At 37.3% G+C, this 27641-nt stretch overlaps 1 protein-coding gene across 1 annotated transcript in view; it reads left to right on the forward strand.

Annotated features, from left to right (window-relative positions):
* phf21b (PHD finger protein 21B) overlaps nt 1–27641 on the forward strand; it is a 107941-nt gene that overhangs the window by 49554 nt on the left and 30746 nt on the right. Inside the window, exon 3 of the mRNA XM_042511745.1 lies at nt 6371–6415. Coding sequence (XP_042367679.1) covers nt 6371–6415 — 45 coding nt within the window. The remainder of the gene's footprint in view (nt 1–6370; nt 6416–27641) is intronic.

Here is a 27641-nt window from a genome sequence, read left to right on the forward strand (position 1 = left end):
TCTAGAAATATTCTGAGATTCTAGAAAAATCCTGAAATCCTAGAAATGTCCTTACATTCAAAAACATCCTTAAATCTTATAAATGTCCCAAAATCCCCGAAAAGTCCAAAAATCCTAGTAAACATGTATGGGGCTTCTGCAGTTGGCCCCTGGCCTCCTGTCTTTTGCAAACGTGGCCCTCTAGCAATGCAAGTTGAGTATCCTAAAAGTAAATTTGGGTGTCATCTGTACTATTACACTTGTTAATTTTGTTGTTTTAGGTATTTCTATTATACATCAAAGTGAAGCATATAAATGTTAAATTTAAGGGGCTCAAGGATTGAGTCTTGTGGAACTCCAAATGTTTTTATGTATAAAGACTTAATAAATATCTATAAATTCATCATAGATCAGAAAATAACTTTTACACTATCTTATGGAAAAATCTTTTTGCTAATGCTCCTTCAGCAACCCAAAATGTGTTATTATTGTCCTGTAACTCATCTCTGCAAAGTATTAGTAAGTCATTTGCCAACCGTAATATATAAAAAAAGCCTTTAATTCAACGTGTACCCTCAGTTTACAGTGTTTTATTGGAAAGAGTTGTACTTAGTCAAAAAGTGACACTGCTGGAAAGAAATGTTCTTTCTCTAAAAATTGACAGAACAGCTGGTAAACGGCGCTTCCAAGAGCTTCTTTTAATTAACATGTAGAAACAGTATCCACGGGCGTCCTAAATGATGCTCCAGCAGTCATTTGCACTGTAACTAAGTGGCTGTTTCTCCTGCTGGAGCTGTGAATATGTGAGAGCTACACCTCTAATTGAACACTGGCATGTCGGAGCATGTTTCAGCCTCACGCTGCCATCAGCTGCCGTCACACGGGGACCCGGCCTCCTCCTCTGAGCCTCCACCTCAGTCACACTCTGCCTTACCTCCAGCTCCCTGTGATTGTCTTCTACAACACACCAGCCATGTCCTAAATTCAGGACGTAAACAGACATAAAACTGTAGACTTCCTGGCAACAATATTTTTCTTCTCTGGCCAAAACAATAAACATTTTAAGAGCAGAAATATGTCACCGTGTCTTTTCCCAACACTTTAGTTTCGATCTCAACAACCACTGGCCAGACTTAAATGAAATACGACTCAAAATATGTCGGATTACCAGAAGATGATTCTTATTATTTATGTCAAGATGTTTGAAAAAAGTATTCACTGGATTTTTATTTCTAAAAATCATTTCTAAATCCTAGAAGTGTCAAAAAATACTGCAAATGTCCTAAAATCCCAATAATGTCCCCAAATCTCAGAAATGTCGAAAAATCCCCAAAACATCCCACAACCCTAGAAACATCCTAAAATCCTAGAAATGTCAAAAAATGCTCCAAATGTCCTAAAATCCCAATAATATTCCCAAATCTTAGAAATGTTCTTAAATCCCAGAAATGTCCTAAAATCTTAGAAATGTCAAAAAATCCCCAAAACATCCCACGACCCTAGAAACATCCTAAAATCCTAGAAATGTCCTAAAATCCCAAGAAATGGTTTAAATTCTTAGAAACATCCTAAAATCCTATGAAAATTTGTGGGCCCGCTGCCTCCTGTCATTTTGCAAAGGTGCCCCCATGCAAAGCAAATTAATTTATCCCCTCCCTGGAGGATAATTTTCACATATTTTGGTGACATCCTGACCTTTTCTTTATTACCAACATCAGTCCAAAACATTTTTGTCTATGATGACGTATTTCATCACTAGTTTTCTGGATTTAAAGGTCTGATCACCATGAAACACAGAGGATGAACCGTGTTTTTGGAGACTGTATTAACTTTGCTGTGTTGCTGTCCTCAAGTTAATACTTTAACAACATTATGGACAACATTATTTGAAAGCTAACTAATTGCCGTACAGTTTGCAGGCGATATTCGTGGTCCTCAGAGGATGATTTCTTAATCAGCTTTCAGCCCCCTGACTTCCTCTCCTGCACCAGCACCAAGACAATACTTCCATTCACGAACATTTTGGTCTGTTATGAGAGACGAGAGATCGTTACACTGTCATGAAATCTGCTGTTGATAATCATGATCCCCAGAAGATGTATCTTAATTATTTACTTTTCCTCTAGCACCAAAATTAAAATAGTTTTTTTTCTTTTGCTGCCACTTTCCCAGTACTAAAAAAATAAAAAATCTAAAAGTTAAATTGCTATAAATTTAATCACACACATCTTTAATCCCCAGAGGATGTGTCTTAATGATTTAGTTTAGCACCAGAATTAAGATTTTTTTTTAAAACCACTCTCCCAATACTGAAAAACAAAGTTATGATCCTCAGAGGATAGAGCTTAATGATTTACTTTTCCTCTTGCATCTCAGTTAAGCCTAAGATTTTCTGCTATTTCTTCACACACTAAACAATATATTTGACTGAACTCATTCATGGTCCCACAGAGGATAAACCGTGTTTTATCCCTCAGACTTATCAGCGCTGCTACAAGACATCAAAAATACTTTAAAAGCTGTTAAACATTGTTTTGAAATTTGCAAAGTATATTCAAGCTCACTTTATTTTGGGATTTTTTTAACACTTCAGTTAAGGTGCCCTCACTGGCCGTGTGTCACTAAATTTTAATGTTATTATTTCTGCATCCTCTCGTGTTTGATTTTTTTGAGAATATTCTGCGTCTTTTGGCCGCCACCCTCAAACATAATTGCCTTGAAAAAAGTTACTCTCCACTGTTGGCAGCTGCCTCCTGTTGATTAAACCACCAAAGACAAATTTTCCAGACATTTGGCGGGTGTTAAATTTAGGATGCGGACTGAAGAGTTGTTGGGAGGATGGCGATGGAGGCAGCTGGGCAGGTGGCCGCCGTTTCCCACGAGGCTCCACGGTTGCAGCTTTGAGAGATGAAGCCCGTCAGAGTTAGCCAAACAGCGCTAATGCTCTCCCTAGAAAGCCTCCCCGTCCAAATGCTAACAAGAAAGCAAAAGCCGGCTGTGTTTGTGTGCATTTTGAACAGATGCTCTGGCTGTAAATACGGGCGGAAAATGCCATTTGTTTTCATTTTGTTGCATTCGGGGGAAGGGGAGGATTATGTTGTGGGAGAAAACAGTCATTCAGTCCGTCCTGAGCTGATTTTTATCTTGTACCCTGCAAAACAAATATTGGTATTTTGGAAACGAAGGACAAATACAAACAGCGTGCCTGCTTTTCATACAGAAATTGTGCATAAAAAATTCCCCCTCAGTCTTTGTGATCTCCGTCCTCTGAAGCGAGAGCTGACGGCTGGCTGCTTCATGAAAGTGGCAGCGAGGACCAATCACCTCGCCTTCATCTCGCCCAGTCAGCAGCTTTCTGTGTAGTTTTATAAACTGTGAACTTTTTAAATATATTTTCAATCAGTGCATTCATGCTGCACGTTTAACTCTGACGAATGAGCAGCATTCAGTCATTATGGGATGCCCAAAAGATGTTTGTCGCATTTGTTTTTGTCTTAATTTCAAAACTGTCTAACACTGGAAAAATAACTCTCTTAGTCAGTAAATGTATCTGTCAAGTGTCAGATTTCAGCGATTAGAGTGCAAATAAATTCAAAATATTCAGCAGAAATAAATCTGACAGGAAGTCACAACTTCACACACAAGTCACAAAACTTTTACTGTTGTTTTTTTCGTGATTTTTGGTTTTATGTAGGTGTTTCTATTTTTTGAGTGATCGCAGAGTCAGCAGACAGCAGACAAGATTCTGGTTTTCTCTTGTAGTCGGTTTGTGGTTCAGTCAGAATAAAGCGTCTTTGGTCTCATCCGGTCAAACAGTCCTCGTGGCGATCTCGGTGCGATATTAGGCAGCTGGACTTGCGTGAGTTTCGTGAAGAAGTTTCGCCTCGAATCTGAGCAGCTTCTTCAGATCTGAAATTAATACGTTTTTGAAAAAATGAATATACTCTGAAAGTTTTGGAAAAGTCATGATGTTTTCATGGGACCGTCGTAAATTTGAAATTCCAATGATAATTTCAGTTTTTTGTAGTTTCTGGCTGTGATAAATGGAGCCATTTTGGTGACTTTAATGCCGTGGGCCTGCAGGTTTTTTAGTTTTTTAAATAACCAACTTTTTTTCTTTCTTTTTTTTTAAGCAAGCAAACAATTTAAAAAAAAAATTTTTCAGTAGAAATCACTGAAAAAGTTTTAAATAAAAAAAAAAGTCAAGATCTTGAAAATTTTTCTTTAAAAATCCCCCAGATTAAAAATATAAATAAATAATTAAAAATAAAAAAAAAAATCACCAACAATAAAACAAACTGTAAATGTTTATTTCAAGTATTGCCAAAAAACTTATCAAAGTTTTCTTTAAAAAACAGCGATCAAATAAACACAAAATACAACTGTTTAAACTTGTATGTCCCTCTATAAAGCCAAAATAAAAAAACCTTTCAAAGTTCATAAGTTCCTTTAAAACACAGGAAAAAGGCAATGAGCAATTTGATAGAAAAAAGCTTCAAAAAACAGTTGATTGAGAAATTACTAAAAAAAAAAAAAAAAAAAATCATAATTTTAATTTTTAAAATTATGTTACAAAAATTATTATAATTTTTAAGAACTTTTTCCAGGTCATATACGTGTTTTTTTGTTGTTATTTTTCAGACTAATTTTCAGGTAATTTTCTTACACTTGTAACTCATCTCTAGCTAATTTTGGGGCCATTTTTATTTTTTCCCATGTTTTTTTTTTTAAAGAAATCAAGCCAATTTCTTCAGGTCTCACAGGGTTTAAAAACATTTTAAATTGTGTATTTTCAAAGAGGAAACAGTGGAAATCAAGTGTTTAAACACCTGCCAGGGTGACAAATTGTGAAGCTCTGTTGCTCGCAGTCCCCCCGAAGCGACGTGCTGAACATTTCCTCCCCCTGCCCCTCCGCTCTGCCCCTGCTGTCGTAGTAGAGGTCATCTCCAGTTATTACTCCTCCTCTGCTGATGACTGAGAAGCAGAAAATCCTCTGCAGCAGTGAAACAGCCTGCAGGAGCAGACGGAGGCAGCAGTGAGAGTGAATGAGTCGACATAGTAAAACGTCAAACACGGCGTAGACGTTGTAAAAACGGTTTCTGCCTTTGCGGTGCAGTAATCTCTCTCTGTGACGCAACGCCGCTCCACTCCCCGAGTGCAGCTGATTTGGAAACTATCAGCACTCTGCTTAAATTTCCCCAGTGTGAAAAGTAATGCATACCCAATGAATCCTCCTCTATTTATCTATCTGACTATCCACACACACACACACATACACACACGCTGCTCCTCAGTCTCTATCTGAACCACCTGCCCTGCTGCAGGGAAATTTAAAAAAATAAATAAAAAATAAAGCTTCTCAGCTTCAGTTTTTCCGCTCGGGTCCCCAGACGTCTCGACATGTTTCCATTAGATTACAGATGACAAATAGACGCAGATCTCGGTCTGTCGGCTGGGAGCGGTCCAGCTGTGATGGCACGACGGTGTTTCTGCCTCCAGAGGTTTCACTGGTGTTTGTTAGTGTTTGTTAAAGTGCAGCTGGGGGGGCGAGGAGGAGCAGGAGGAGCAGGAGGAGGAGGATTCACTGCAGCATGAAGTCGATCAGACAGAAAAAAAACCCTGAAAAAGTTTGCAGACAAAAATCAGCTGCTGACAAAAGCCGAAACAGCGACGATGAATCAATAATTTTGTCCCAAAGTGACTCCTTTGATAACAGTGCCGCCTGCTCGGGATTAACAAACACTGGGCCCTTTAGGAGTGTTTTTCAGCAGTTAACATGCAAATCCTGGCAGTAACTAAGTACATTTACTCACATACTTTACATTATACTCCAAGTCGCTGAAACAGCATTGTGGAGTGTCTGAGAGGAGCTGAAAATATGACATTTTCAAATGTAAAAATAAATAATAAAATCTATTTAGCCTGGCTTTAATCAGGTGCTTTAGAATTTTATTTTTTATTTTTTAAATTTTTTAAATAGATTTATACTTTTTATAATATTTTTTTATTTATTTGACTCTTTTTTTAAAAATTATTGTTCTGTTGTTTTATTATTTTTCATTGTGATAAATTTTATTTTTTTAAATTTTAATATTTTCTTTTCTTTTCCTTTTTATTGGTCGCTTGTTAAGCACTTAAAAGTTTATTGATCTGTTTGAAAGGTGATATAAACATCAGGTTTGACTGATTGATTGATTGAATTGATTTGCAATTTGGAAGTACTTGTACTTAACTTGAGTATCGATTTTCTGCCTCTTTGTGCTCATACCCAGTATCTGAAAAAAGCCTAAAGCCTAAATTTTAGTCTGTCAATGCAAAAAATTGTATTTCTAATGTTCCGCTGAAGAGTTGATCTGTTTTTATTTATGGTTTTTTTTTTTCTCTTTTGCAGAATCAGACGTTGTGCAAAGGCCTCAATGAACTTCAGAACGGACAGGTAAGGACACGTCCTGTTTGCACGGCGCCGTGTGTCTGATGAAATGTATGAATCATATTTACATTATTCGGCGGCTGCTGCACTGTGGAAACTCGGCGCTGAATGAAGCAGAGAGGCCGTGATCGTGTTTGTAGTTTGTTTATTTCTCTGCTTCTCTGTAGATTTTAATTTAAAAATCATTTTTTCCTGCTCGTTTTCTGCCTCTTTACACAAGATTCAGTGCTGAATGATCGTCTTCAGTGCTGGAGGACGTTTTCAGGTCTTCTACCTAAAAATCCCATTTCTGCAATATGACAATACAGTGTTTGAAGTAGAAGTACTGCATCTAAAGTACAGAAATATTCTCAGCTTTGTGCAATAAAAACATTAGCAATAAAATTATGGAAGTATCGAAAGTACTGGTTGTGCAGTACAAAATATTCTTAGCTTAATGCAGTCAAAGTATCAGTAGTAAAACTACACAAATATATACTCAGCTTCATGTAGTAAAAGTATAAGCAGTAAAAGAACACAAATTTTTTCTTAAAAAGTTATTTTTTTCTGTCCTTTCCAAAAAAAAAATCACAGAAATTGTCTTACGACAATAAATGCCCCCCTAACAGACCTTTTTTCAGCAAATAATGTGATGATTTACTTTCATGACTAAAGTTTCAGAACTGAAGTTAATTGAAAGATTTAACCTCAAAAAAGTGGAAAAAAATATACTATTTATGTAATATTTTATAGCAGTTTTTTGGAAGTGGGCATTTTTTTGTCCTTAGTGGCCTTAAAGTGTCATTAACTTAAATCAGAAACATAAAACTAATAATGCATCAGAATCAATGTTGTTGCTAATCTTTGACATATCCAACACCGTGGTTGATAAATAGATAAATAAATAAATAAATAAATAATTAAACAATCCCCCGCAACCTTTAATAAGTGAAAAATAACTATTTTTTAATTAAAAAATCCACCCAAAAAATGTTTAAATATGTGATAGTTTTGATCATGACTGAAGCTGATTAAAAGATTTAACCCAAAAAAATGTTAAAAGTGAAAACAAAAGATAAAATATTAAGCCTATACATTATATCTCTTTTTGTCCCTAATGACCTAATGTTGTCGTACATTAAAGTGATATTAAAGGGTTAATTTCAACTTAATATTTCATGCTGAAACTGAAAACGTATTACATATGTCTGTACATATCTTATTATTTATTATTATTATTATTATTATTTTATTATTATTGTCATTTTTTATTCTATGTTAAGTGTCTTCCTTTGTTTATTTATATTTTCATTATTTTGCCCTTTTTAAACGAATATTTCATTCAGTCGCTGCTCTCTTCTTTGCTGCGGCAACAAAACAATTTCACTCACAGGATTTTATTTATTCTATTATTATTCTAGTCTATAAATTGCATTAATATTGTCATCAACAGGCTGAAAGTCTCTTCAGTGTTTAAAAAGTTTGTGTAAAGTTTGATGCTTTAAATAAGGCCGGTTACTTTAGATCAAAGCAGAAACTGAGTGTCCTCCAGAGGACCCCGTCCTCCTCCCCGTCCTCCTCCCCGTCCTCCTCCTCCTCCTCCTCCTCCTCCTCCTGCTCCTCCTCCTCCTCCTTCTTCTTCTCTGGATGGTAGAAAAGTGAGCGGGGCAGTTTCCTTTGTGTCGGCCTTCATGAGACCACAGTTCATCTGTCTTTTTTTTTTTTGTAAAGTGACGGTAAGCGTTTGTGAGTGCAGGAAAATGCTGAAGAATGTAAATGACTTTCTTTCTTCGGCTGCTTTCAGAGAGCAGAGACAAAAAAAAAAGATTCATTACACGTCAGTTTAATTTCAGAGCTGCGATTCATTACGGAGTGGAAGTCGATTTCTCCTCCTCGCTTTGTGGCGGCGTTGCTTTCTGCAGGCACTCACATATATTTCCCCTCTTGGAGCATGCACAAGAAAAAAAAAACCTAATTAAAATGAACTTTGCGCTCTGTGATGGGTGGATAATTGTTGCAAGGCATCGGCGTGTGTAATTGAGGCTGAATTTGTTTTACAGGTTTACCTTGTAAATGGGTAGATTTGCATTTTCTCCCCTCTCAGCTGGTCGTGGCAGGACTCCTGTCACTTTGAACGCCATCCAATCGCTTTCAACGCGCCATGACAGTCGTGTGAAGTGTTTTATCGGTTTCCTCCTGTCGCTGTTAACCAGAGGAGGTAATTAAAACCGCTTCTTGAGCGCAACAACCTTCGTTTCATGAAAAGTTAGGAGTGATTTTTGCAAAAGAAAAACCAGAAATCCCCGGTGGTGCTGACGTGGCAACAAACCGCCGTCGGCCATATTAGCACACCAACACAACTGCTTTATTTTTATTTATTTATTTATCAGTGGCTAAAGACTCACTGAGCGTCTGCCAAGGTCCTCCTGCAGCCAAGTAATGAAGAGTACGGCGTGCAACACCTTCCTTTGTTACCTCCCCGAGGCATAATTAGACACAAGCAGAGAGGGAGATCAATCCAGAACATCATAATACGACAGAGTGAAGCTGTTAAATGATCCTCCGGAGACTTTTCCGAGCTTCTGTGGTGTTTAACAGCCAGTCGACATCAAGGGAGGCAGGCTGCTGTCTTAATTCCCTAAAAATGGACTCATTCAGGGAAAAACCAGATCTTTTGACCCTCCTTCGTCTTGTTTTTTTATGTTGATTTTTGGGAGTCAGCATGCACTGAGACACCCAGGACGGACGTCACACAGAGAGACAACCACACTCAGGACAAAAATCATACACTGATTGTTCCTCAAATAGAGATAAAATAGTTTAAATCATAATTAGGCTTAGATGTCTTTGAAAAAGCGATCAGTTATGATTGCCCGTCAGGATGTCCAAAAATCTGGACAATTGCAGAAACTTTGTCTTTTAGGGGCTGTTTACTCCTGGTATTAACCCTTTGAAACTTGAGCAGTTTGGCTTGATTACTTAAAAAATAAAAAATAAATAAATAAAGTAAAAAAAAAATGGAAATAAGGCAATGAGCAACTTAACAAGAAATTACTCAAAAAATTATCAAGAAAACAATAAAAAGTTATTTAAGTTAAGAAAATTACCTAAAATTTGCATTAAAAAAAAACAGGAAATGAACACAAATAATTATAATAAATATTAATATAATAATATTATTAATATAACACTTTTAAAATTTTATTTATATATGTAAATATATATATATATATATTTTATGTAGCTTAATGTTAAACATATAATTATAAAATGTCGTTTTCTTGATATTTTTTTTCGTTTTTTTTTGATAAATTTCCATTGTGTTTCTCTCTATATATTTTTAAAGCTAAATTTTAGGCCTTTTTTTTGCCACCTTTCACTGATTGTTTGCCGTTTTCAGGACATTTCATGCCAGATTGCAAAATGCCATTTTTCCTCCATGACTCATGAAGTAGCAGAAACCCAAACTTTTATTAAACCAAACCCTCTGAATCGAACCATAATGTCCATTTTTCTGGTCTTCATTAACAATCTTTTAATGAGTTGGACATGTCCTGCGCGCTAAGCGTTCTCGCGCGCGTCTCGGCCCTCTCGGCGCTCCACGTGAAGGACACAGTCTTCGCGACGCTGGAGATCCACCATGTCTCTGACTAAATCACCACCTGCTGCGAGCAAATTAAATATTGACTGGCGGTATTGACGTGTGGATCTAATTTGAAGTGATGAGCCATAATGGTGCTGGAAAAAAAGGAGGAGTCGGGGGGAGCTGCTTCACGGCGAGCTGTCGGTCACTTGTTAAGGGCGCCGTAATTGGCTGGATGGAGCGAATCATTGAGTCGGAGAAGGAAACTAGTTTATGCACGAGTCAGGGTCAGCGTGAGCGTTTCGGTGTTTGAGAGGACTCACCTGTATTTAATGACGGTTGGAGTGAAGAGGAAGTGATTTGTGCTGCAGGAACTGATGGTTCACAGCCCGCTGAGCTGATGGCGGCAGCGGTCAGTGGGACGGCTGTTCAGAGGGGAAATAAATGAAAGGAAACGGCGTTGATGGGAGGCCCCACGCTGCCACCCAAAACATCCTCCGTCCTCCTCGCACGAGCCCCGCCGCGATGCAGAAGCTCCTCCGACTGCAGAGGAAAAAACTCATCTCGAACGCGGCGCCGCAGAAAAACAGAGCAGCTTTTCATTCAGATCCACTCGGTCAATATTTGCCCGCTGGCCTCAAACCAAATACACTGATACTGAACGTCGTCACACTCGGCGAGGCAAGAAGAAGAAGAAGAAGAAGAAGAAGAAGAGAAGGAAGAAGAAGAAGGAGGGAGCAGTCAGCCGTGCTCTTAAAAATCATTTTCCTGCAGCTGGTAATTTTAAATTTCAGGAGAGGAGGGAGGGGGATGAGGGCCGCACGTTTGTTTAAGAGAAAGTTCATGTGTTCTTTGGGGGAAACATGCAGAGTTCAGGTTCACACTAGAGAACAATCCGAACGATTTTGGGCCCGATTTACCCTCTACGACAGGCAGGATCCGGTCCCAAAATCGAGTCTCGTCGTAACAGATTATCCCCCCAAAAAAGCGGTTAACTAAATAATCTTAATGTTACTGACTGTGCCTCTCAGATCTCGCATCGTAAATGTCAAAAAAAAAAAATATATATTTTATTTATATATATATATATATATATATATATATATATGATTTATATAATGCATAATAATTAAATAATTAAATATTTATATATAATTATGAATATATTATTATATCATATATTAAATAATTAACATAAAATAAAATAATAATAATATAATCAAATAAAAATAAATAAAAAATAACAAAAAATAAATAAAATAAGCATATAGTCCAACAATATAAAAGTCTGACGCTGGAATAAGACCACGGAGAGAGAAACTAAATCCAAAGATAAGGCCAAGATCAGCGGAGACTGTTTTCTTGTGGAGGATTTCCAGTTTCTGTCAAAGTTAATGACTTATTCTGTGTTCTAATTAACAGCAGAAACACGTGTCAGACACGACATAATAAAGCGAAGGCGCTTCACGGCTCGGCGAGCTGCAGGTCTTCAGGTTCACGTCCGGTCCAGGTCTCGTCTCCCGTCTGACACGGAGCCTAATTACTCACCATATGCCGACTCTGCCTCCAACATTTGGTTAACTGCGGTCTCTCGGTTTGGACAAAACGCTTCAGAGGTTATTGTGAGACGCGGTCGAGTAAACAGGAAACAAAGACGATGACGGGCCGCATGGATGCATGTTTTGAAAACACGGAGTCGACAGCGTCGCTGGCTGCGCTGCTCCAGGTTTGATGTTCGGAGTCTGCGCCAGTTTAAAAACAGAAGAAGAAGAAGAAGAGTGCCTCAGTGATGTGTTTTAACCTAACAGTTAACCCTTTGAAATCTAGTTCGACGTCACTTTTTTCGAGCTGCGTCAGATGCCTTTTACAGCTATTTAAACCTTTGAACCCTGAACAAATTAATTTCTTTAAAAAAAAAAAAAACATGGGAAAAAAGGCAACTTGGCGAGAGATGTCCCGCAAATTGCAAGAAATCAGTCAATTTAGAAAATTAAATCAAAAAGCTCGGGGGAAAAAAATCCATAGAACTATATAATTAATTTAAAAATATTTTTATTGAATAATTATAATTTTAAGCCTTTTTTTTTTATCCCAGGTAATTTCCTTTTTCCCCCTTTATTTATTTATTCATTTTTGGTAATTATCAAATATTATTTCTTGTACTTTTTTTTTTTTTTTTTTACCATTTTTTTTGACAGTTTCTATTTGAAAGTATTTTTATAGAATAATTATAATTTTTAATCCCTTTTTCCCCAAGTTAATTTCCTTTTATCATTTATTTATTCATTCATTTATTTGTTTATTTATTTTTATTCATTCATTCATTTATATGGTAATTATCAGGTAATTTTTCTTGTACTTTTTACCTTTTTTTGTCCGTTTCTGTTGCTCATTGCCTGCTTTGCATGTTTTAGGCTTAAATGATTGTTAAATAATTATTTTAAGCTCTAAATCCTGATTTTATTGTCGTTTTATCTCAAGTAAGAGAAAAGTTTTCTGGTTATCACACCTTGAGATTATAAACTGTTTTCGTCTGTTCTCGAGTGTTTTCAGTTAAATACTTTAACACTATTACATTATTATTCCCGATCAAAGCTCGAACTGAAGATATCTATCGGCTGATCTAAGCGATCAGTCAGAAGACAAAGAAAATATCGATTTTTAGCTTTGATGAGCCAAAAAGAAGATTTAAATTTCGTTTGTATGTTGCTGTTTTCTGTTCACTCTGGACGCAGACTTCTGGAAATAATATTAAGTTTCTGAGCTTCAGAAGCTCCAGTGTGTGATATATTTTTATGAATCAAGTCTCCGGAGCGTTTAAAGCTGGAGGCGCTCGCAGGGAAAGTGTGGATGAAGCTGGCGGGCTGTTTTTTGGATAGGTGACACGCGTGTCACCGGTCACTTGTTAGCTGTCAGTCAGAGGCTCAGAGCTGCTTCACTGTGTGAACTCAGACGTGAAACTCTGCACAAGCTTCAGGTGTTTTTACACTTTCTTTTTTTGCCTTTTGGGGTAAACAAATAGCGGTGTGTTACATGATGCGGACCGCCCTGCGCTGCAGCCAGGCCCCTCCCCGACATGGATGAGTGTGTTGGGATGTTTCCTCCCCGCCTCAGGCTGTCGCCCAAAGAGGGGGAGGGTTGACAGGAACAAAAAAAAAAACCTCCCTTTGTCCCCTCGGAGCCCCCTGGGTGACTGCAGGAAGTTCTCAAATATCTCTGAAGAGATGCTTCTGTTGGCAGCAGATGTTCACTTATTATACTGATGATGCTTCAAGGAAACTTTTTAAAAATGTGAAGACATAAAAACTATTAAATATACATTTTTTTGTCTGTAATAAAACCGTTAAGACCTTTAAACAGTGACGATATCAGTCAAATCAACATGTTTCAAGTATTTTCTGAAATCAAGAAACATTTAATAGATCCCATGTTATTATTTTTTTTTCTCAAGATTTATCAAATTTTTGAACATTTTTGAAGCAAGTTAATTTCTTTTGGAAACTTTTTTTTTTTTTTTTTTTTTTTTTTTTTTTTTTTTTTACATTTTGATATTTTAAGGAAATGTTTCAAAGACTAAATAATAAACAGAAAAAACGACTTTATGAGCTGGTAGAATTTTGTGCAGAAGAATTTCTCAGAGGGCAAATTTATCGTAAAATATAAAACTTTAGATTTTTTAATTTATATTGTGCAACAAAGTATGCTAAGAATATAAAGTCAAATATCATCTTGTTAAGTTAAATACGTCATACAGATCTTCTCAAGCGTTTCTCACTTTATTCCCACAAATGTTTTACAGTTTCTGCTTTCATCCAGGAGTTTATCTGAGTTTCTTTCCTCAATTTTTTATATACAGTCCAATCTATGAACCATGTAACTTAGAAATGAATAAAAACACCAAATATTCCAAGCAGCACAACAACTGAGTGACCAGAAAGACTTCGAATATGAGCTAATAAACAACATCACGGCCAACTTTGGTTTCTGCTTAATTCAACACTTGACATATTTTTCAGTTTTTAAAAAAAATCTACTCTTTTATTGTTGTGGTTCAAAACAATACACATTTGTATCTGTTTATGCAGTTTCAAAGACTGTACAGGATAAAATAAATCTGACTTTAAATGGAAATTATGGGAAGAATATTTACCATTTTTATTGGAAATAATGAGGTAGGTTTTGTGTTTTTAGCCCCTGATGGCGGTCGGATGAACTGCAGCTCTCAGTATTCAGACGTGCAGCTTCGTTCTTGGTTTTTGTGCGTTGGAGTGTGTGTCTGCGTCGAGTGTGTGGTCGCCGCTCTTTGTGGCTGCATCTGTCCGCCTCTATTGTTCGCAGGGGTCCATCTGCTGGCCTCCAGTTCAGGCCCCTCCTCCCCCCTTCAGACTCCTCCGGCTCCGCCAACCTCCCCCCTCCTCCTCGTCCTTTTCCCATCATCCTCTCCTTCTGTAGGAGAGCCAGCTGTCCTCCTCCTCCTCTCCTCGTCCCTCCATCACTCAGTGTTCAGAAACTTACCAAACCTTTGACATTACATTTAGCTCTAATGATCAACACGCATGTAAGTTACCTTTATTCCTGTTTTTTTGACTGTTATTTTGCATGTAACTTAACTAAACATGGTGACATAATTGTGTTTGTGCATATTTGAGTTGGAGGGAGGAGAAAGTAATTTCACTAGAGACTTAAACAACGATGAGAGACGAAATAACAGATGTTCCCAAACTGTCTGATGAGTTTTCAAACAAGTCTGGAGCTAAAACAAGAAGTTTGTTAAAAGAAAAAAAATGTTTTTTCAATTATTTTGATGATTATTGATCTTATTGAAAAAAAATGCAAAGCAAAACAGAGAAAGGCAAAAAATCCCCTTTTTTAAATGAATTTATTTATGTATTTACTTTTTTTCTCCCCACTTTTTTTTATGTGTTTCTATTTTTTAAACTATAACTCAAACAAATAAAAACATTTGATAAGTGGTGGAATGTAACTAAGAATATTCATTTAAGTACTTAAGTTCAAACTTTAGATACTTGTATCTTACTTGTGATACTTGTACTTACTTATTTCACTTAAATAACATGTTCAATGCCAGACTTTTGCTTGTTACAGTATTTTAGTAGTAGTATTAGTAGTTTTGTAAAGGAACTGCAAACTTCTTCCACCACTTCATTTGATGCCAAAATGTTGGGCTTTAGGGGATTGTTTAGCACATTTTAAAAACTGATTTACAACATTATAAAACCACTGACAAAATAACTTACAAATGAAGCGATAATAGCATCTATTGTTAGTTACACAGTATTTTTCCGTGAGGTATTTGTGGCAGTACTTTAAGCTGTTTCACTCCTGAAACTTGATAAAGGGTTGTAACTGCGGGCTATAAATGCCTCGTGTAGGCGAAGGCATTGACAGGGTTTGATTTAGCAACCTGATCAATAGTTCAAAAAGTGAGTATTGATTACTGAGCTGGAGGAAAGCACCACAGTTTACAACAAGCAGAAGATCAGCATTCAGTTTGTGGTTACGTTTGGTGTATTCATGGGTACATGAGGTACTTGGATATGTATAGAGCATAGGTATTTTCGGAGGTAGTTGTAATATTGGCTGTTTGTGGAATTATACGCTGGTTTTATGATATAATGTTGTGAATTTTCCTTTTTTTTCATAGGAGTAAACAAGTGTCAGGGACACATTAAATGTTTATGTGGAGGATAAATAAAAGAAAGACCTCCTTTAAGACTGTTTATTAATCTTTAAAGATAACTTTGTGTCTTCTTGTCACTCTTTTTCAAAGTTCAAGTGACTATTTGGAAAGCAGGGAATACCACTTTTATACTTCTAGATAACAAAACAACACAAAGTTCTGATTTTTCAGAGATCAGAACAAGTTTCACTAAAATTCATACTCACTGACTCAATTATATACCCTGAAAATTCAACAAGTTCAGTGTAGATGTTAATATCGCTTCAGAGGGATTTTTATGAATCTGAATGAATAATAAAACATCATCTGCGTAGAGTGATATATTACATATTAATATCTCTATGGATCGTGCCTTTGGTTGTGTGCTTGTGTATCTGCATGTTTGCTGCTAATCACACAAACTACTGGACCAATCAGCCTAATATTTTCTGTGCACTTGTATGGCTGTATGCTCAGGGATCTCTCGTGGTTGCAGTGATTCACAGTTGTTGAAAAGCTGATGAAATGCAAGTTTTTCAGAAATTGCCTCTGCAAAAAACAACAAAGCTAACCGTCCGGTACAGGTCACACTTTGGCCTTCATCATGGCACAAAAACTGACATCTACAGAAAAACTGGGACTTCAGGATGCTTCTGATTTTAGGACATTTCTTGGATTATAGGACATTTCTTGGATATTAGGACATTTGTTGGATTTTAGGACAGTTCTTAGGATTTCAAGACATTTCCAAACTCAAGGACTTTTTTAGGCTTTTAGGATTTTTCCCAGATTTTAGAACGTCTCTCTTTTTAGGACATTTTTCAGGATTTTAGGATTTGGATATTTTTCCTTGATATTTGTGCTCTTTCCATTAGTTGAGGTAGCACACTGTAGTTAAATTGTTTTTCTGTAGGTCATTTTGATGTTGTTTATTGTTGTTATTTCCTACTTTGTGCTGTTGCGGTGATCTGCACACTACTGATAAATTTTATAAAGTAAAATGGGAACAATAACTGTCAAAAGGTTCATAAATAGGACGACTGTCGACTGTCCACGATAATGCGATTCTAAACTTTAGCCTGAAAATACTGTGTTCTTTGGACCGCAGAGAGAATATTTTAGGAGTCCTAATTAATCCAATTAAACACTCAATATTCAGGTTAAAGCAAACAGTCGTTGGCACCTAAATGTGTGTAAGAAGTCACATGATGTGTTGAAGTCGACTACAAGCAGGATTTTGATGTTGGGGGTGCTTCAGGTCACGTACGTTTTAGCATCTGAAACTCTGTTTTTGGAGAATTTTATTTGTTTTCCAAGAAAAATCTTTGTGTGCACACTCACTTGTGAAACACTGGTTAAAAAGTACAATTCTTTATGAAATACTGCGAAGTAGAAGTATAACCCTCGCAGAGTTGTACTGAAGCGGCTCCCTGAGTCGCTGAATTTCCTCCAGCTGTAATATTTCCCTCTTGGTGACGTCCACACTTTGACGTCGCGGGTCGTTCTTTGCCGTCGCAGCATGAAAGAGAAAACCAACAGAAGCGTCTCGTTTTGCTCAACAGATGTCCTTAATCCCGGCTAATCCAACATGTTAAACGCTTGTTTTCTCTGCAGCGAGCTCAGGGCGCCGACCCTGGCACCGAAGCTTCCCACGGGCCAGTTGGACTCCGTCAGACCCCCTCTGGTCCTGGTCTAGTGCTCTCAGCTCCCCTCCACACTGCCAAGGAGAGGCTGAATTAATAAAGTGTCTGTTTCTGCGGCCATATGTGAGGCTATTTATGACGGAGAGGAGGAGGAAATATACGACTTTTAGGATTTATTTTGGCCTTCCACCAGCAGGATAAAGGAAGGAATAGATGATTTTCAAAATAACGGTCTCGAGTTTTAGAGAAAGAAAAATGTCTTTCATAGTTTGTTTCCTCCGGTTGACCTTTTTCATTTTAATCCCATAATCCAGGGAGGCTGGTTTTACTCTTATAAAAGTGACAGGAAGCTCAGAGCCAGTCACAGCAGCTCCATACGTGTTTATAGGATTTAAGGACATTTTTAAGATTCGAGGCCATTTCTCGAATTCTAGGGTTTCTAGGGTTTTAGGACATTTCATGGATTTGAGGACGTTTCTTGGACTTTAGGGTGTTTCTGATATTTGGTCATTTTTAAGATTTTTTGACATTTCTAGGGTTTTAGGAAGTGCCTTGGACTTTTTTTCTAAAAGTTTTGGACATTTTGGATTTTAGGGTGTTATTCAAATTTTTGGACGTTTCTTGGATTTAGCACATTTCTAGGATTTTAGGACATTTCTAGGATTTTAGGACATTTCTTGGCTTTTAAGATGTTTCTTGGAGTTATGATATTTCTCGGATTTTAGGACGTTTCAAGGATTTTAGGACTAATTTTGGATTTTAGGACATTTCTAGGACTTTAGGTCATTTGTAGGAGTTCAGGACATTAGGGGCTCAACTAAGACCTTGACTGGCACTTTATTTAATTTAACAAGCTCGATTTTGATGCTGTTACAAAAGTACAAAAACAATTCTCGGTGTGAATCACTTTATTTTTATTGTTAATTAGAAAATGGTTGGCGGGGCCACCCGGCATCCCAGCGGGGGCCAGATTTGATTTAGTCCGTCTTTCTGTGATCATGATTTTAAACTAGTCCTGCTCAGAAATGACCGTTTATGTCCTTCGCTAAAACCGCTGTGTTACGCTCCGTCTGACAACAACAGAGCCCTGGAGGTGACGAATCTTTCCTTTAAATGAGTAATTTGTCCCCTCAAATTTCCAAATCATTCCCTTAAATAACTTTTTATTCCCTGGCTTTAGTAATTCATGCCCTTAAATGACTCGATTCGTTCCCTCAGATTAATAATTTGTGCCCTCCAATGACTAAATCATGGTCTGAAATGACTTCATTTACCCCCCCTTTCTTTCCTTCTCTCTTGTGTATCGGCCGTGATGACATCCAAAACCTTGAAGCAGAGTTTTTAAAAACTGGATATCATCCACAGTATCACCAGTGAAACCATCTGTTATTCTTTTAAAGTCATTTCAGGGCATGTCAAAGATGCAAGTTTGTGTTGAACAGACTAAAATAGAAGCGTGTCCTTGAATCTGTGTCCAGACATTAAACTGAGGTCCATGGTGAGGTCCTAAGGGGGACAAGTGGACTGAAAGGGATAACCCTGTGCTTTTAATGTGAAGGAATTCATTATAAATTGATGGCATTGATTATTTAAAGAGCAACTACGTGATTTAAGGACTTCTGCCTGCCTCTCCAAACTTGGGGACAGCAGACTGACATCGATTATATATAATACACTGACTAAGAATGAATGCCCACATACAAAATCCACTATTCCATAACCCTTTAATAACCTGGAAAACAGGCTTGATTTATGTTCAAAACATGGAAAGAAAGTATCAAACAACTTAAGAGGGAATTACCCAAAATTAGTAATAAATTGTTAAAAAAAAAAAAGTACATAAAAAAAAAAAAAAATCTACAAATTAGAAATATTAGAAATATAAATTTATTTTCAGCTCTCTTGTAACTTATTACTAATTTCTCGCTTATTTTTGAGTGATGTCTTGTTATGTTGCTCATAGTCTTTTCCTGATATTTTCTGAAAGAAATCAAACCAATATGCTTAAGTTTGAAAGGACTGTATGTCCTGACTCACCTTGGCATGAGCCACTTTATGCATCGCAGACAGATTAAATCCGATTTTTTATTTTATTTAGTTTTTTTTTAATATAAATGCATTTATGAAGCATTCAAGACGGACTGAGGTCTGGTGCTGAAACCTCCTCTGGAGGACACTCATGTTGAAAAATCGTAAATTCTCAGTTTAAGCGTTTGTCAGGAAAGCTTTCAGCTCTTTGCTCGACTGTTTCTGTTGTGTCTAAATTCATCTTCACTCTGAAAACAACAAACGCTGAGACTGAGTGTGAATGAAAGTGTCTGAAATCTCATCTGGATTCAGAAAGACATTTCAGACGAGGAGCGGAAATGAGGCCGGCGTGTTAAAACTTCTCCTGGGCGTGAACATGGCCGACGGCCCGACCTGCTCACAGTCGCAGTAACCGTCCGTTTAATCAGCACCAATAACGTCGACTGCTGCTCTTTCTGCCATCTTTCATCCTCTTATTATCTGTGATTAGGAGCGCAGAGTCGGCGGCGGCTCTATAATTTCTCCTCGGCTCTTCACTTAATATAGAGTTTGACCTTTCGGCGGTTTGTGTTGCCGCCGCCGGTCGATACCCCGAAGGTGCGAGTCACGTTCGCTCGGCAAATAAATGTCTTCATTACGGCGCCGGCCCCCGAGCCACATTCCTCTCCATGATGTTCACATCATCTCTGCTTCAGTCGGTGATTTAGTTTGGCCTCAGATTTACGCTGAGGGAACGCCGCCATGTTTCTGAGAGCAGATTCTGAGAAATACTTTTTATTTATTAAACGCTTTATTTATTTATGATGGTTGGAGATCTGAGCTGCACTTAAAAATCAGCTGAAATGTACTTTAAATTTGAACAAATACAAAGAATTCCAAGAAACAGACACAGCTAAAAGCAAGGACAAAAAAGCTTTTAAAAAAAGTAAAAAATAAATAAATTAATTAACAATTGATTATAAAACATGGATGAAAAAAACATCTATAATTATTAGATTTACTCAACAATTTGAAATTATTATTAAGGCTGGGCTGTATGACCTAAAAACTATATTGTTATTTTTTTAAGCTATATCTCGATAAGTTTAAATGACCTCTAAACTATTCTGGTCTACTAAAACACAAAATGATTAAATTAACAGCCCAATAAAGAAAGAAAACAAAAAACTATATTTATACGTATCATGATTACATATTTATAATTGTGTCCCAAAATGGTTTTAATTTTTCAGCACTTTTTGTAGATCATTTCTGTGTTTATTTATTTATTTATTCATTTATTTACTAATTTTCAGTTTCTTTTTTACTTCTTGCTAAATTTTGGGTTATTTCTCGTTGCCGATCGCCTTCTTTCCATTTTTTGAAAATGTCAAGTCAGTTTAAACAGATTTTCAAAAAGTTGTTTGTTAGCGGAAGTTAGTGGTTTTTGGGTTTTTTTGTGCAACTTTATTGTCTTAAACGCATGTTTCCCTTCAGAGTAAGAGCATGCCCTGCTGCTGCTCCTCACCTCCTCCTCCTCCGCCTCCTCCTCCTCCTCCTCCTCCTCGCTGCTGTCGATGGCGAGGTGAATCCCCACCTCTCTCCCTGAGGCTGATGGGAAGTTGCAGTTTTTCGATAATGAAATGAGAAGAAGAAACTCAGATCTTCTTCCTCACTTGTTTTATTTTTCGTCATGTTTTCGTTTACGTCGCAGCTCTCCTGCCGTGTGGGCTGCGACCGCGATGGAGCGACGAGTCTATAGCAACATTTTCAGAGCGAGTGTGAGTGAAGTAAAGACGGACGTCCGTCTCAGACGTGTCCTCGGCCTCAGAGCGCAGAGACACACTGCTGACACACTGTTTAACTCTAATGAAAGCAGAGGGGGGTGTGCCGCCCTACAGATAGGGAGCGTGAGATCTGGTCATTTATTTTTATTGAGACGAGCAGCGGTGAGGACAGCAGGCAGCGTCAGCGCGTCTCTCCATTACATTTCACTTTTTTTTAAATCGACGTACTCTGCTTGAAAAATGTTGTAGAGAGAGATTTTTTTAAAAAAGCGTTTCAACCTTTCCATCCCACACTAACATCTTTTATCAGCCTCCATTCATCCGCGCGGCGCAGCGGCTCTGTCACTTCTGAAAACCCAATTAGCATAGATTGGCGATTGAAATCTCGGCGATGATGACGGCGATAGCTGGAAACTCGCAGCGGGGCTCAGAAACAGCTCTGTCTCTGTTTTTGGCATTCAGTCGGTGAAAATATCTTCTGGGCACTTTGCTGAAAAGTTAATTGGTGATAAACAAACCGGAGTTTGATGCGGCGGCTGCTGTGATTTCCTGTTATTCTTCCCCCCCAAAAAACACAGAAATCAAAGAACCCGAAGGCGGCGAGAAAAACAAAGTGATTAGAGCGCTGATCGATTAAAGAAGCATTGTCACTAATTCTGTTTTTCTAATTAAAGTTTCTCCCGTCTTTGAGTCTATTTACCAAGTCAGCAGAGCTTCTCTTCTTTTTTTGTTTTTTCGTGTGAAGCCAAACTGTTGACTCTGTAATCATCGAGATATGATAATACGCATAATTTCTGCTTTTTTTAATCAAATGTGGCAAAACACGACTCTCAGTCCAAATGTCTCACACAGAGAAAGCTGCAGCTAATTATCTGTCGTTTATTATTTAATTTAAAATTTTACCAGAGTCCTGATTTATCACGAAATCTATATTCGTGTATATCTATAAAGCTATATATCTATATTTATAATCTGAATTTCCACTTTAATGAGTTTAAATGTATAAATAAATAATAAAAAAAATAAATAATAATAATTATAAAATGTAAATTAAAGTTAAAAAACTAAAACAAAACAGAAAGAGAAATAAAAAACTTAAAAATGAACACAAAAAAGGAAAAAGCCAGGGTAAAAAAAAAAAACAGGTAATAGATTTAAGAATCGCCCGTATTAACAGGGACTGTTTGATTATTAAAACTGTCCATTTTCAACTGTAACCTTGCAGTGATTTTTTCCAAATGAAATACTTATTTTATTTTTTAAATGATGCGTACATTTATAGAACAAAACAAAATGGAAAATATTAAAATAAGATTTTTTGTAACATAAGCCAATATAAATCAGCAATAATGAAGAATGCTGTAATCTATAGTTAAATTATAACCTAATTACTTTTATATTTATATTTAACAGAAGAAAAAGTACCTCTTGAGAATCTGGAGCCGTCAGCAGTTTGTAGTTAAACATCTGTTAAATGTCTAATTACTTATCAGAGTTTTCGTGGCTCCGCTAATCAATAAATGGATTGATCGTCTCAGAGCTGGTTTGTGGATGTTTCCTGTTGTCGGTTCAATACAGCAGCCGTGTGACATCCCACCGAACTCTGTTTCACGTGGAGAAAATGAGATGCGAGGCGTGTTTGATTTGCATTTAAATGGATTCATTGTCCGCTGACGGTGTGACGGACGGAGACGTGATCACGTGATCAAACTCTTTCTGTTTTTTTAGATTAAATTCTGGTGTCTGAATGTGACGTCTGCTTGTGTTTTGATATTTTAAAGAGATTTTTAAAAAAGCTGAGTGGAAGTTTAATTGCTCGAGGTGTGGTGCCTCGTTTAACCCTTTAACACCTGGAATGTCATCAGTTTTCTTGTGCTGCCTTCAGACGCATTTTATAAGCATTAAAACCTTTGAAACCTTAAAAAATATTGGTTTCTTTAAAAAAAACATTTTTTAAACTTAAGAAAAAAAGACAATGAGCAACCTGGCATAAGATGCCCTGCAAACTGCAAGATATTAGGAAAAGATGGCAAGAAAAATATAATTTAAGTAAAATTTGTATAATCTAAATAAAAATATTTTTTAAGGAGAGATGAAATTATTTGAAGTGTATTAAAAAATAATAATATTTACATGTTTAAAATCATGTCACGTAAACATGTACATGTGTTTTGTATACAAGTACTTTTTTCAAGTCATTCCTTCTTATTTTACTGATTTTTAAATTTGTTTTGTGCTAATTTGTCATTTTCTTTTACTTTTTACGTTTCGCCCAATGTTTTTAAAAAACAAACAACAATGATTTGCTCTGGTTTTAAAGGGTTAAAGTCTGTATCTTCTCCGGAGCAGCTTCTCTCTCTCCGCCTGCTGATATCCAATATTGAACAAAAGGCTGATATCTTCGCTCTTTATTTCTAAAACATTCGTCAATTCAAACCTAATCTGAGCTCGGGAGATTTCAGGACACGAATCCGACTTTATCAGAAACCGTCTTCTCGTGCTCGTCTCCGTCCCTTGAGTCTCACGTTGAACTCAATCTGAGCAGAGTCACAATTAGATGATCCAGTCCTGAACAAACCTGAACCGCCTCACAATCAGATCCCCGATGATGGATGGATGCAGTGACGTCTTCAGGCCTGCACGTGCACGGCTTCAGCCCCCAATGTTTTAAAAATAACACAAGATCTGAATATGCATATGTATATATTTATATCTACATATATATATCGAGGCGTATGTCCCACATGATGCATTAAAGGATCTTTGGAAATGAAAAAATTACAAAACTACAAATTTTATACATTAAGTTGTTACAGTTTCTGGTTGCGATAAATGTGGTAATTTTGCAGATTATTTATTTTGGTGGTCTTACAGGTTTGGAAGGCATGTTTAGAAAAAAGAAATCACCCAAAATTTGAAAAGGCAAAAATTTGTCGGGAAAAAAAGCCTGAACATTTTTAAAGAAAAAATGATTGACAAAATTATAAATAAAAAAAAAAGGAATCAAGAAAAAAATTTAGAAGAAAAAAAAAATTAAATTAAAAAAGTCAAAAGAAATACAAGAAAAAAAATCACCCAAAAGTTTTGAGGAAAAAACAATTGGTCTGATTTATTTCAAACTAATAAAAAATGCCAAAAATAATAATCACTCAATATTCTGAAATAAAATAAAATTTAAAAAATCATACAAAAGTAAGAAACTTTTAATAAATAACAAAAAGTTTAAAAGAAAAATCTGCAAAAATATTTAAATAAAAAAATAAAAAATAAATAAAGGTTTTCAGAGGAAACGTGTTTCATCCTTAAAAATCTGCAGTAAAATAAATATAAAATACAGCCACTGAAAGTTGTATGACCTTCCCTTAAGCCAAAATAAAAAACAGGAGTGCTTTCAGAATCATCTCAACATGCCTCCTTGTCATAAAAATGACCAGTCCCTATAAGGATAAAGATGTCTTCAAATCCCAGAAACGTCCCTGGACAGATGTGTGGATAGGGGCAGCGGGTTTTGTTGCATTGAGAGGAGCAGAAAGACCTCTGGACCGTGTCCCTGCTGGGTCACAGCCACCGTCCCCACTGCTGCTCCAGCAAACACTGTGTTTCCTCGCTGTGTTTGCTGGCTGAACCTCCACCTCCACATGTGGGGCAGCGAGGGCCTCGGTCCCCAAAGCCCCCCTTTGCCAAACGGTGGGCGAGGGGCCAAACTGTGTCCTGTGTGTCCCTGATGATAAGCTGTCTCGCTGCCAGAGGGAGGGGGTTCACTTCCGCAGCAGAGAGGAGTCCATTTTCTGAAAAACTCGACTAAAAACACATTTGTGGTTCTCCAGTATATATATATTTTTTTTTTCAAAAGATTCTTCTTCCTCTTTCCGATTTAGATTGTGTGCTTAATTTTAGATAAATATGGCTGTTGTCAAGTCAAAATAGAGAGATAAGACCCTAATGTTCTTAAATCCAAGAAATGCCCTAAAAAACTTGAAACATACTGAAATCTTAGAAATGTCCTAAAATCAGAGAGATGTCCTTAAATCAGATAAGTGTCATAAAATCTGAGAAACATCCTAAAATATTAGAAATGTCTTAAAATTAAAGAAACATCCTAAAATCTGAGAAATGTCCTTAAATCTTAGAAATGTCCTAAAATCCTAGAGATGTCCTTAAGTCCTAAAAAAGTCCTATAATCGGAGAAATGTCATAAAAGCCTAGAGACATCCTGAAATCGGAGAAATGTCCTCAAAACCTAGAAACTTCCTAAAATTCTACAAATGTCCCTAAATTAAATGTCTTAAAATCCAATTTGAGAAATGTCCTAAAATCCAAGAAATATCCTAAAATCCTAGAGATGTCCTTAAGTCCTAGAAAAGTCCTAAAATCCAAGAAATGTCCTAAAATTCTAGAGATGTTTTTAAGTCCAAGAAAAAAGTCCTAAAATCCTAGAAATGTCAAAAATCTCTTAAAATTTGAGAAACCTCCTCAAATCCTAGAAACATTTAAAATCGGAGAAACATCCTAAAATCCTGTAAAAGTGTTTAAATCATAGAAATGTGTATAGGGCTGCTGTGACTGGCCCCTGGCCTCCTGTCATTGTACAAAAGTGGCCCCCAAATAAATCAAGTGTGTCCTTGTTGTAGATGTTTGAATTGTTTTGGATGGCGAGCTCTTTAAACGCCGCTGAAATCTGAACATCGATTAATCCTCAAGACTGAAGACAAACTCAGTCTGATTAAGCTCCTGAGATGTGATCAAAAAGCTCCAGAACTGCCACTAAATGGACGTCTGTGGGACTGTCCTTATCTGAGACCGTCATTTACCTCGAGTACTTTAAGTACTCTTTGCTTTCTTTTTTACTGATCGTGAGCGATGGACGGATGTTTTTTCTATTGTAGTATTTGTATAGCGAGGGAGGGAGTTTTTCCTCCATCACTGGGAGGAAAAAGGACAAACTGCGTCCGTCCGTCTCCTCGGCACCTTTCAGGACGGAGTTGAGGGCCCGGTCGGTAAATGGAGCGTAAACAAAGAAAAACGTCTGGCAGCTGCGCTGATGGAAATCTGAACAGCTACTAATGCGTTTTTCAGCGGCCCCGTTATCTCAAAGGCACACTATCAGAACAGAGTACATAATGAGCGAGGATAATCCTGTCGCCCGCTGGATCTGCAGTAAACAGCGCCGGCGCACGGATGACCTTAACTGCGGCCGGCGAGCCTTTCAAACTCCTGCAGTGCGCCGTCTTTTCAGAAGGGAACCATTTGTTTTCAGAGAGTCAGAAAAAAAAAAAACTGTCGGATAATTGCACTCAGTGTTCTCAAGGAGGTGTTTTTCAGTCGAATACTCAGAGTACAGCGTCTGTGTACTCGGTTACTTTCTCCGGATGCCACTGTGCTGCTCCTATCAGCTGAGTCCGTGCAGCTGCCGCCGAGCTCTGCCAGCTCCCGGTGCTTCACGAGAGATGACCGGCTCTCCGGCTCCAGCTGACTTCTCTATCTCCGTCACTTTTAACGGGAAAGCTCCCAAAAGTTTCAATTAACACACTCCCCCCGCCAGCGAGCAGGAGAGGCTCCGCCCCTGCCGCGCCATCGCACAAGTATGGAAGCTGATGAGTGACAAAACTGCTGTGGAAGTGCAAACAAAATCTGTTTTCTGTCAGTGGATTCAGATCTGAGAAACACAGAGACAGATTTTTACTTCAAAACAAGCGTTGACACCAGGCCAGCACTCGGAGACTGTCTTCAAAGCTTTCAATTTTCGGAAGTTAATTTTCCCTGCAGGCAAACGCCAAGGTCGACAACAGAAAACCGAAATGGTGTGACTCGGATTGCGGATTTTAGGACGTTTCTAGAATTTTAGCACATTTCTAGGATTTTGGGATATTCCTCCGCTTTAAGACTTTTCTCAGATTTCGGGACGTTTCCAGGATTTTATAACAGTTCTGGGATTTTAGTACATTTTCAGGATTTAAGGACATTTCTAGGACTTTAGGAAGTTTTATAGATTTTAGGGTGTTCTTAAGATTTTAGGACATTTCTAGGATTTTAGACATTTCTTGGAGGACTTTCTAGGACCTTTCCTTTCTCGGACTGTGGGAGATTTCCCAGATTTTGGACTTTTTTAGAACTTTAGGATGTTTTTATGATTTTGAAATGTTTCTCGAACTTTTGGACAGTGTGGATTTTAGGACATTTCTAGGTGTTTAGGACATTATTTGGATTTTAGGACATTTCTCAGGTTTCAGGACGTTTCTAAAATTGTAGGACAATTCTAGTATTGTAGCACATTTTTAGGACATTTATAGGACCTTAGGGTATTTCTAAGATTTTAGGACGTTTCTCGGATTATAGGATGTTTCTCAGATTTTAGGGTGTTTCATGGATTTTAGGACATTTCTAGGACTTAAGGACCTTTTTGGATTGTAGGATATTTCCCAGATTTTAGGACTTTTTTAGAACTTGAACAGCCAAGTTTTGAGAATGCAAACACCCCTGCAAGTCATTACAAGCAGCTTTGTGGACAAATATTTGCAGGTTTCAGACCGGCCCCTCATGGACAGATCCATCT

The sequence above is a fragment of the Plectropomus leopardus genome, chromosome 22, assembly GCF_008729295.1.
Source record: "Plectropomus leopardus isolate mb chromosome 22, YSFRI_Pleo_2.0, whole genome shotgun sequence".
In the NCBI taxonomy this organism is placed as follows: Eukaryota; Metazoa; Chordata; class Actinopteri; order Perciformes; family Serranidae; genus Plectropomus; species Plectropomus leopardus.